This window comes from Arvicanthis niloticus, chromosome 19 (genome assembly GCF_011762505.2).
Source record: "Arvicanthis niloticus isolate mArvNil1 chromosome 19, mArvNil1.pat.X, whole genome shotgun sequence".
NCBI classification, from domain to species: Eukaryota; Metazoa; Chordata; class Mammalia; order Rodentia; family Muridae; genus Arvicanthis; species Arvicanthis niloticus.
In genome coordinates this window covers 18,219,795-18,231,850 of record NC_047676.1, presented here as the reverse complement: position 1 = coordinate 18,231,850, position 12,056 = coordinate 18,219,795, and the positions used below count along the sequence as shown (strand labels likewise).

The following is a 12,056-nucleotide window of genomic DNA, read 5'->3' as shown; positions in this document are numbered from 1 at the left end:
TTATACTGAGTGCTCATGTAACACAGATCTAGAAAAATACATTATGTTTCATATTATATATAGTATATTAATATTATATATTAATATTATATATCAATATATATTATGTTAGTATATATTAATATGTATTAATATATGTATTCTCAATGTCTGTACAAATAATTATATTGGAGAACTAATAACTAAGCATCTGCTCTCAGTAGTAAGTTGCTAAATATTCTGTTGGGTCCATTTTCTCACCACAGTGTGGTAGGTTATATAGTCCACCTCCTTCAGTTTACATCTATATATTTAAAACATATATTTACATGTATGTTCCAAGGTGTCATGTAACCTGCATTCATGATTCTTCATTTTTTATAAGTGTTTTTAGAGGATATATCTGTCAGTGTTACTTTACACACCAAAACAAAAAAAAAAAATCACTACTAGATAGAAAATACATAACTTTTCCCATATATTTTCAGAATTGTGTCTGTGTCTTGACTCAGTTCCTAGAATACAATAAATGTGAAGTGTTAAGTCATGGTCAGGTATATATCTTTGGGATTATAAGCCAGTGCATATTAAGCATGCTATCATATGACAGTTATCTAAGTTTAGTCTTAGAAAAAATTCTCATTATTAAACAAAAATACTATAAATAAATAAAGTTGTTATAAATAATCTCATTCTTTATGGTAATAGAATTGTGATAGAAAATTGTAAAACACAATAGACCACATGAATCTCTGTTTTAGCAAAAGCCAGCCCAAGATTAAGCAGTAATGCTGAGAGGAAAATTAATTTGAGTTCAATATTTCTGTGTTCTTTTCATAGTCATCAACAGAGACTGACAACAAATTTCAAATACAGTATCAAAAGCTTTTCTTGTTCATTAAAAATAATTTATAACTTTAATGTTAGGGAATCATTTAAAATTATGCATGATTATAGTATTAAGTTAATCCTATTTTAAACCTAGATATTTTAACAGCCTCTCCTTTACTACTTTAATAGTGTAAAGTTAAAATTTACAACTCCAAATCATGATAAATATATTTTTCCTATAAAGCAATATTTTGATTAATTATGGCAAATGTCATTTCTACATCCTGTAAATAATATATTTTCAAAGAAATTGAATAATTTTTACTTAGTTCTCCTTATTGCAGGTGGCAGTGTATAATTAGCATTATTAAATTAGTTCCACAGTTCCTTGCAGTAAAGAGCAGAAGTACTTTAAAAATATTTATGTAAGTATTCCACAGTGACTATAGGCCTCATTTATTCAGGTGATTATAATATAAAATTTTCCTTCTTTACAAACATAAATCTTTACTTGAACTCCTTGGGATTGGATTCATTTGTTTCACTACTCAATGGGTTTAATATTTTTTATATATTTTACGCTTTGATTTAATTTACTTTCTATGGTTAATTGAAATTCAAACAGAACAGTAATTATCATCACTTGTAAACTTAATATGTGTGAGTTGAAGTCCCAATACATAGCAGTCAACCTAATGACTACTGATGGATAATCTAAAGCTTACCTTCAAGAAGATAACATTCAAATTCTGGAAAATTTTCAGCTTTCCAAAAATCAGGGGCTTCCAGAAAACTAAGTAAACAGTCTTTATTTCAAAAAAGAATTTTTTTTCAAAGCACCACTGACTCTTATACTGATAATGTAAACTATAAAAGACAATTTCTGTACTAAATAGATATCTTCAATTCAAAGATCATAAATTAGAAATAATTGGTATTGCCAATATGTCAATCAGGATATATGTGTTATTAGTGTAAATTTGTAGAAGCATATCATGAAATTTTATATACATAATACATATGTATTTATTGTTATGTTAGTGTGCTATAAACAAATTTAGTGGGCACTGTGTGCCAACATTAATAAAGGTCTTGAATCGTATATATTAAGTTGGAGTCTCCAATTGCTCTCTTTCTTGCTCACTCTGTCAGAGAATGTTAGAAAAAGCAGTTTTAATATATTGTTTTCCACAAGTTGGCCTCAAAGGGTTTCTTTGTTACTTTGTTACTATCTGACTTTGCCATTCAACATATTCAAATTATCCCTTATCCATACTGACAAATGTAATTCAGTCTACAATAGCTTCATTGCTTCACAGGTCCTTTGTATGTATGCAGATACTTATTTGTCATCTCTTGCTTTATTAGGTGATTCATCTTTTCTAACTTTAGTAGAAGCTGGTTTGCAAATTTCTCTTCATACCTTTGTGTACATTAGTATACAATGTTCAACAGTTAAAAAAATAGAATTTTGTAATATGCTCTGAACATTGTCAAATGAATATAATTTATAATCATTCTGATACTGGACAAAAATTATCAGTACTTCTTTATTCAATACATTCTTTTTAAATTGGGTATTTTATTTAGTTACCTTTTAAATGTAATCCTCTTTCTTGTTTTCCCCTATACAAACCCTCTATCCCATACCTATGGAATGCTATGAAGGTGCTATTCCACCCACATTCTGACTCCTGCCTTACCACTCTAGCTTCCCCTACACTGCGGAATCAAGCCTTTGCAGGACCAAGGATCTCCTTTCCCATTGATGTATACACACACACACACACACACACACACACACATATAATGATTACTTCCTACCAATTGTGTTAGTCTAAGCAATTAAAAGTGCATTATATTATTATATTTTTATATTGTTATATAACATGAAAGACAAGTTGTCTCAACTATAGATTAACAAATGGAAAAAATCTATAAAAATGTTTAATTTTTTTCTTTAAAGCATGCATAGACTACAGGTGTCAACTGTTAAAATATTTGATGCAAACTCTCGATGATGGCTGGACTAGAAATTATTCTGTAGATCTGGTTGGACATAAACTAACAAGAGATCTGTCTAACTCTATGTCCTGTGTTTTGTGATTAAACATATGTGACACCAAGCCTGATTTTACTGAATACTGTTCTTTTTATCAATTATTAGAATATTAAGTTTTTTTAATAATTTCAAAACGTGAAATATTTTAGTAGGAGCTAAACTTTCAATGATATAAGTATGTTAAGCTAAATTTTAAGTCCTCTACCAATGTGATAGAATACCAATGATGGATACGTTAATTAGCACATAATTACAAACGTTGGTATATTTAGTATTTTGTGCCTTTTTATGAACCTAGACTCAGGTAATTTAATAATATTCACATGTTGAAAATCTCATAACCTAATAGTTTAGGGATTTAGTACAGAAAAACTAAAATTGGACAGGTATTGAAGGAGGTCACCAGAGCTAAGCTATGATCTATAAAGCAAAGTCCAAAGACACATGTAGTTATATCAGAAAAGGTTGTTTGCCCACATGAATGAACAATTTATCAAGATTTAATTATTTACAGATATTTCCTGAAGCAAACAGTAAATGATTAATTGGAATTCTTATCTTCTTAAAAGAAAATCTGTAGAGAAATGACAGAGTTCATTTGATGGAAATAATCTGAGTTTTCAGACCTGATCATACAGCTTTATGGAGAAAAGAAAGATAGCCTGCTTTTATGAAAAGGAATGACAAAACACTAAGCTCCACTGAAAAAATTATGGTAAAATTTAAACAATTATCACAAAATGAATTGTATGCCTACATTACTTTTAAAACAGAATGCATCATAAAATAACTTATTTAGGACAAATAATATTATAATCTAATGTTAAAATAATGATGTTAGGAGCAAAGCACACACACATACATATATGAACATACATACACATGCACAAGTGAGCACACACACACATACAGATACACAGACGGAAATACACATGCATACATACTAAGTCATTTTGTAGTGTTTAAGGTGGTATGGAGAAAAAGATGGTTTATTTTGACTGATTAGCAGTTTAAAATAAAGAATGGGACTCCTCTGGGTAAATCAATTTACCTCAAGAAAGTTTGATTATTGAAGTCAATATTTTCAATAAGTGTTTTTAACCATTGACATATTTTTATGAAAATAATTTTATTGATAATTTCCCAAACAAAATGAATTTAAATTTTATCTTTTAAAGTTGTAAGCAACTACTGTACCAAATATAACTACAAAATACATCTTATAAGCTACAATATGCCTATGCTTATTCAAAATAATTTGAGATTTTGTATTATAACTATTATGTGCATATATTTATATTGTAATAGACATATGTGTCTGGGTTTTATCAACCATTATAGATAAAATCTTCCTTTCTTTCTATCAATTTTTATGCCTTGTCTTTGTGATTAATTATAAATTCATCAAAAGAAATAGTTTGCAGACATTTGAGCCACTATTAAAGATATTCGTTGACCTGATAGAAAAGATGCTTTTTGGAGCAGTTTTTATTATGATTGACAAGTTGGTTTTCAAGAATGGACTCAGCCAATAAATCAACTTACATCTCTAGTGTGACGTGTAAGTAATAAAGTCTCTTCTGACTACGAACTTGGTAGCAGTGTTGGCAACAGAGCTTCAGATCAGGTATAGTTCACTTATATCATCAGTTGTCTAGTAAATTCCTGCTTAGAGGAGAATAGTTATATTTATAGATGTATCATTGAGGTTTTAAAAATATTCTGGAAAAAATTTAATTCAACTTGTCAGACATTTACATAGTATGCAGTATTACAGGAAATCAATTTATATATAAACACAACATGCTAAACAAAGGCATGCTTTGGAATGCTTGTCCTTCCATAACTACAAAACTGTCTTTTGACTGGGACCTTTCAGGTTTTGGCTGAAATAAGAAAAATGAGTTGCTTTCAATAGCTTTTATGAAGATTTAAAAGAGGCGAAATGTGAAAAGTCTTTTAAATATGAAATGCTGCAAGTGAAAAGCCCAGCATATAAATCAAGGAGCAGAGAACTCCTTCAATCTTCATGGAAAGCCGAGTGTCAGTTGTCTTCTCAAGATTGTGTCAATTGGAATCCTTCAAGATGGATGCATGATTGAAAACAAAGTGACAAGACAGATACCCACAGAGCATTATCCATTATAAAGTGCAACTAAATATCAACAAATATAATAAACACAATTATATCCAAGTAATGACACAATGCAATGAGTTCTATTTGTAAAAATATGCTAAAATGTAAGGTTTGTTATCCAAACTATTGGTGTTGGGATAAGGAGCGCAGGTTTAAATTTTAATTTCCTCCAACAGAATAAAACATCATCCATATAAAGATAACAAATGTTAAATGTTTCTATATATTGAGGCATCTAAATATCTGTTGCAAACACAATTATAGCACAGTCATAGGTCTGTAAACTGTGAATGTCAGTTACTAAAATACAAAGGTTGGCAAAGCTCATGTATGTAGATAGTGAGGTAGTTCTCCTCTGAAAAAGAAATTGCTCCATGAACATAACTTCTCATTTATTGTTTTTAAATAGCTGCTGGGTACCTTCTCTTGTTAGTCATTGCCTTAGCCCTGAGAATACATGATTAGGAAGTTGTTTGAATCATGAACATTATCTATCCAGAGTCTATCATGAATTAAAACTGGACTGTATTTGGCAATTTTAGTTTTGAATGATGGTCAAAAATTGTTGCTCCAGCTGTCTGCTTTTCAGATACGCCATCGGGAAATAAACTTTAAGAAAACATTTTTTTTTTTTTTATTTACTGGCGCAAGGAGTGGATCAATTTGTTTAGTTATAGAATCCAGATATTTAATCAAAAACTGTCTCGATCTTGCTCTAAAAGCAGACTGTAGATAAAACTTACATCTATACAACTGTCTCTCAGTAGAGTGCTCATCTGATGAGTTGAGGTCCTGAGAATGGACTCTGACTTCTTTTGTGGGAATAGACTGCCACTGGATTTGAAGAATAACACCAACATTTCTATGGATTGAAGGCTTTACAGCTTACTACCCAGAGCTTGGCTTCACTAGCCCACAAAGTTGAGTCAAATAATTTCTTGTCATAACCCTTCAGAGCACAAAAGACATCTAAGAATTTCTGTTTCTCAGGAAAGCCTGATTAAAACAAAGAAAACTATTAAATTGAAATGCCTAAACACAGAATAGAAATGTTAAAGCATCTGATGAAATTTATGAACCAACTTATGCAAGCTCTGGACTATTCAAGGTTTCAGACATACAAATTTTAGACTGATCATTATCTAGATGAAAGAGAACTTAGGCAAGTGCTAGTGAATACCTGTTGGTCCTGACAAATGAGCTGCTTTTATTGGTTCCATATCACTAAGAAATTTTCTGTACATTAAAAAAAAAATTGACCTAATTCTTACTGCTGCTTAACCTCCAAAATCATAAAAGGAAAAATATTTTGCTAGAAATAGAGTAGGAATAGAAACAAGGAAATAGTTCCAAACATAAAGTACATGTGAATATAGAAGAAATTAAAAAAAAAAATTACAGGAGGGTAAAGTAAGCCTTTGGTATAATCTTGCTTGCTTGCTTGTTTGCTTGCTTGCTGGCTGGCTGGCTTGCTTGTTTTTGGTTGTTATTGAAGCCTCTTTGAATTCAAGATAAGTTTATTTTTGTTTTGGTTTGTTTAGGTGTTTTGTTTCATTTTTCCAATACCACCAAGAATTTTAGTTAGTAAACAAAGAATTAAAAGTCAGAGTTCTACTTTTCATTTTTTATCTCAGTACATTAGGAATTCACAAGGTGTTTTACTCTTTTGAATTTGACTTTTCTTCTCTGTCAGGTAGCATCTTGCTCAGGGGTGATTTCAGAAATTAATCATATTAGAGCCTTAAAGAGTTGCAAAAAACAATAAAGTGAACACATATTTTGCAGAAAGGTGCTTTGGAACTCTGCCCTTGGCCATGAATATTTATTTACATTTTATAAGAAAACAGCTATATTTATGCACATGAGGCCCTCACAAAATTGCATCTCCTCCAAACTCCCCCTCCCATTGAACTCTGGGATAGTTTACATGGACTCTAAGGGCCTATGTTCCTGAGGATATACAAGCAGTACCAGGTAACAGTTGCATGTATGGACAGACACTTTCTCTATAGGATAGCTATTTATGACTTGTCCACACTCTAGGAAATAATCTGTCACAGTGTGAAGTTATGAATAGAATTAAATATATGGAGTCACCAAGCCAGATCTGTGTAGACCCCTTTATTTGTTTTACCTTGGTCCTGTTCCTCAAAAGTAATTAGAGACAGACTCCTAGGGAAAACTCCTATAATGCAGAACCATATTAAGATGGAGAAATTTTGACAGTACAATCAAAAGCCATTGCCAAAATAAACAAGATCACTCATTTTCAAACCAACCTGAACTGCATAAAGTGTACCAGGCTGGTCCATGGTTTATAAACAATCCACTTTATTTTTGTTAACTGCTGATAATAACAAATTTAGAGATTCCCCAATGATTTTGTTTAATGAGGTACAGAAATCATTACAAGAAGAGTAGATATATTATAATAAGATATGGGTAGTACCATAAAAAAGATCAAAATACAGTCTGTACATGTGCGAATTTCAAACACAATAAATAAAAACATTAAAACAAAAGGTAATGGGGAAGAATTCATCAAAAGAATTTCAAGGGCTCTTGTAGGATCCTGATGTCAGCTTGTTAATTGAGACTGTTCCTGGGAAGTCTAGTTTATTTCACGGGTTGTTTTTGTTAATAGTATTATATATTGTAATGTATAAGTCCTTGAGAGAAGTTTTAGTTCAAGTTTATGTGTTAAAATCTTTTTAGGGCAATCTTTGAAGGAATCCTAACAAAGGTGCATATGTGTGAGAAAATCTTCTATTGTTAGCCTTCTGCCTTGAATAAGTCTAAGTGCATCACAATTGGTTCCCTTTTGAAATGAACAACTTTCTTGTTCTTGATAGAGAAATAAAACACTGATGTGTGTATGTGGGTGTGGGTGTGAGTGTGTGTAGTGGTGTGGGTATGCCATTTAAGATGCATTGATTTCATACGATTAATGTTTCTGTGTTCTGCATGCTCACTATCCTAGAATACATGGATGTCAAGTAGCTCCTTCCCCAGGTATTAGCTGCTTCTGCTATCAGTGTTCAGCACTGGTACTGTTCATTATCTTGCTCTAATGTCAGAGGCAGATAACAATCTTTCCTAAACAGCAGACAGACTTATAGTGGCAGAATTAATTAAAATTGATTCACACATTGTGTCATGTAAAGGTCTTCTGAGGGCTTTCTTTGCTACATCCCTCTCTGTTTCCTGGTGTCGTACTACATGGCACAGGTGGGAATCGCTGCCTGAGAATACTAATTATGAACTTAAATGGAACTCTGCACACTGAGTGGCAGTGCAATGCATGAAAGGAATTTAGAACTTACTTCATTTAAGGATTTCATAAGGGATTAATTCTTTATTCCAACTTCTTATGCTTTTATTCAGAAGGGAACAAAGCTGATAAATCAAGGTTACTAAAAATTATCATAAATCTCATAAATGAATTCTATATTTTAATAGTTAATTGTTTAAGACTGTAAGCTTTTAAAAGCATATGAGATATTAGCAATAAAGGTAACAGAAGCATAAACATATATCTATATTAATAATCTAGTTAATTTTATTGAAGAATTTGGATAATAGTATATATATATATATATATATATATATATAATATGTATATATAAATCCATAACATATAGCAGAAATTATAAAAAATAAAGTTTTCTGTTAAAAGGAAACTTTTCTCTCAAAATACAATTAGAGCATAATTATGCCTATTTGTACCAGTGAGGTACAAGATAGTCCTAATACCCAGTCCATCCTTTTGTTGACTAACCAGCACCTCTGTCATCTATCCTAACTAAAACACTTAGTTCTGAACCTGGCTTTTTCCTTGGCTTTAGGATGAATGTCAGCTGATGACCATACACTCAGATCTTTTCTCTCAAAGTAAATAGCTATAAGTTTTCAACCCCGTCAGAAATCCAGAATGACTGAGTTGACTATAATTGTGGGAAGCACAAAGCATAGCTTCTAAAACTTGATGTGTAGGAGGAGCTAAGGTGGGAGGAGTACTGAGAGGAATAAAAGGAGTAAGAAGAGGAGAAGAAGAAGGAGAGGAGAAGCTAGGTGATGAAAGAGAGATAGAGGGGGGAGACAGGGAAGCAGATGTTCATGTATCTCCACCAGTCAAAGATAGTTGATATATCTAGGTTGGGTAGTGGGTTACACCTCTGATTGAACAATACCAAACTTATAAAGCCTATGATTAAGATTTCTTAAAAAAATGTATAAATGCAAAAAGGAAAAGGGGGCATGGGATAGGGGTTTTCTAAGGGGGGGGGGAAATGGGGAAACGGGATGGTATCTGAAGTGTAAATGAAAGATCTAATAAAAAAATACTGAAAAGTGAAAAAAAATAAAAAATAAAGTTTTAATATATTTTATTTATTTTGTCAATCTGGTGATAAAACCCTGAACCTTGTGCATTATAGAAAACTGTTATAGAACATTTAGACTTATACAGCTACACATTTAGTGTTATTACCTTTAATTAACACAGAAACCATATAATTCAGGGCAGCACTATGCTTTTATTCACTAAGGAGATATATTATCTACAGTCTGTTCTAATGTACTGTAATAAGGTAACACAGTTGAACAAGGTAGACATCCTATTTTCACGGACACAATCCAAACACTTAAATCTTCGGGTATCACTAATATTTCATTTGATAATAGTAAGAATACTTCTCAGTGATATTCAGATATTATGCAATTTTTTTCAATGAACATATTTTATCTGCAACTTTGGGGAGAATAAAAGTAAAATATGTGAACATATATCCCAGGGACTGAAGAAGCCATGATCCATGACTCTGAATGAACTTAAGTTTACAAGTCACCTAATGGTCATGTTGCAGCATTAATGCAATACTATGTCCATCAACCATTCAGTAGAACAAGGAGATGATGAAGTTTACACAATTTTTAACACTGATGAGGCTTGCAAAAACCAAACAAACGATTCTAGTACCTGGATGAAAGATAGAATTTATGCAAGATTATTTTAAAGTTCTCATAACTTTATATTTTTTCATAGTTAATAATCCATTTAGATGCCAGAAATTTCATAATAAAGATAATTTTTCTTTTATTTTACATGTATGAGTCTTTTGCCTGCATGTATATGTGTGCTACAGTGTTCCTGGTATCTACAGAGAACAGAAGAGGGTACTGGTTAGTCTGGAACTGCAGGCAAGTACTCTTGACCTCTAAACCATCTCTCAACCTTCTTCAGAATTTACACATTTAATATTAGGAAAATATTTTATATGCATGCTAGGAATCAATTGTTATTAGATGAGTAATCACTGAAGTTTCACTCTCAGTACAATAACTCAAAACATAGTCGGTATAGGTAAATTAGGTTTGTTACACTAAACACTGCTTTTGTTAGTTTCATATGCTTTTTTCCCTCATATGCTATTTTATTTTTTTTGAAAGGTTCTAAATTTTATTACTGAACAGACACCATAATTTAGACATGAGCTTGAAATCCATCTGGTAGGACTGACTGATGACCACAGCAGAAACCCTCAGCCATGCCGGTGTGTGAATCCTTACAGACCCAGCTTTGTTCTCCTCCAGTGTCTTCTCTTAGAGTTGTACCTGATTTTGTTACCAGTTTTCATCCGAATCCACTGAGGAATAGGACGATTTTGCTTTTGTTTCTTGGCCAGGAATCGCTTGATTCTGAAAGTCTTGTGAGAAGACATTTCAAGAAGCCGAATCAGGCGCAGTGCACACGATGGCGGAGGAAAGGAGAAAAGAAAGCTCATATGCTATTTTAATGTGGTGATTTCTACAACACTGTTGTCCACCCTTGATAGGTTGACATATCCTTAAAACCTTGAGTGAAATGTCTCACAATAACCTATTAGTTCATTATATATGAATTAATTTATATAAACACCTGTTAAGTAAAAATACTTCCAAAATTATTCATGTGTAAATGAGGAAATTTTCAGAAGACATATAGAACATTATTTGATTTAAAGAATTCATGGTAAAATAATAATAATTATAATTATTATTATTGTTATCATCATTATTATTATGCTCAGTAAATTTTTACGTGATAAAGTTGTGCTCTTTTCCATTTTAAATTCTTATTCAAGTATCTACACTAGTTTAAAGCAAATAAGATTATCTTGAGTCCTCATTTCAATATTAATGTTCATTTTCATTAGAGACCTGTCTGATCTGGACAGCTTCCTGTATTGAATTCTAAGAAGAAATTGAGCATCCTTGGAGTTACTCCAGTTGTGGTGAGACTGCCACTAGGCAAGAATTGCCACTTTCCTTCTACAGACAAATTACTGTCCAGAAAAGGACACACTTGCAGAATAGTCGACTGATTATATCTGCCTAGACAGAGTAATCAGCCCTTAATAATTCTGCAGCACTAAGGTCTGTCAGATGATCCTGGGCCAGAAGGCAGAAGAACAGATGCTCCAACGTTTTGAAGTAGAGCGAGTGTCCAGGTGTTCAGAGGTCTCTATAAATTGGCTAAGTTTTAGAAGCTATGCTTTGTGCTTCCCACAATTATAGTTAACTCAGTCATTCTGGATTTCTGACAGGGTTGAAAACTTATAGCCATTTACCTTGAGAGAAAAGATTTGAGTGGATGGTCGTCAGCTGACATTCATCCTAAAGCCAGGTTCAGAACTAAAAGTTTTAGTTAGGATATATGACAGAGGAGCTGGTCAGTCAACAAAAGGATGGACTGGGTATTAGGACTATCTTGTACCTCACGGGTACAAATTGGCATAATTATGCTCTAATTGTATTTTGAGAGAAAAGTTTCATTTTAATAGGAAGGGTGATGTGTAGGAGGAGCTAAGGTAGGAGGAGTACTGAGAGGAAGAAAAGGAGTAAGAAGAGGAGAAGAAGAAGGAGAGGAGAAGCTAGGTGATGAAAGAGAGAAAGGGGGGGGGGAGACAGGGAGGCAGATATTCATGTATCTCCACCAGTCAAAGATAGTTGTTATATCTAGGTTGGTCAGTGGGTTACACCTCTGATTGAACAATTCCAAACTTATAA

General features: G+C 32.3%; 2 protein-coding genes across 2 annotated transcripts in view; one reads left to right on the top strand and one right to left on the bottom strand.

The window, feature by feature from the left end:
* Cdh12 (cadherin 12) overlaps positions 1-12,056 on the top strand; it is a 1,002,120-nt gene that overhangs the window by 87,372 nt on the left and 902,692 nt on the right. The window lies entirely within an intron of this gene.
* LOC117723986 (large ribosomal subunit protein eL39) lies at positions 10,504-10,781 on the bottom strand. The gene has a single exon (XM_034523604.2). The coding sequence runs from the start codon at positions 10,727-10,729 to the stop codon at positions 10,574-10,576; it is 156 nt and encodes a 51-aa protein (XP_034379495.1). The 5' UTR covers positions 10,730-10,781; the 3' UTR covers positions 10,504-10,573.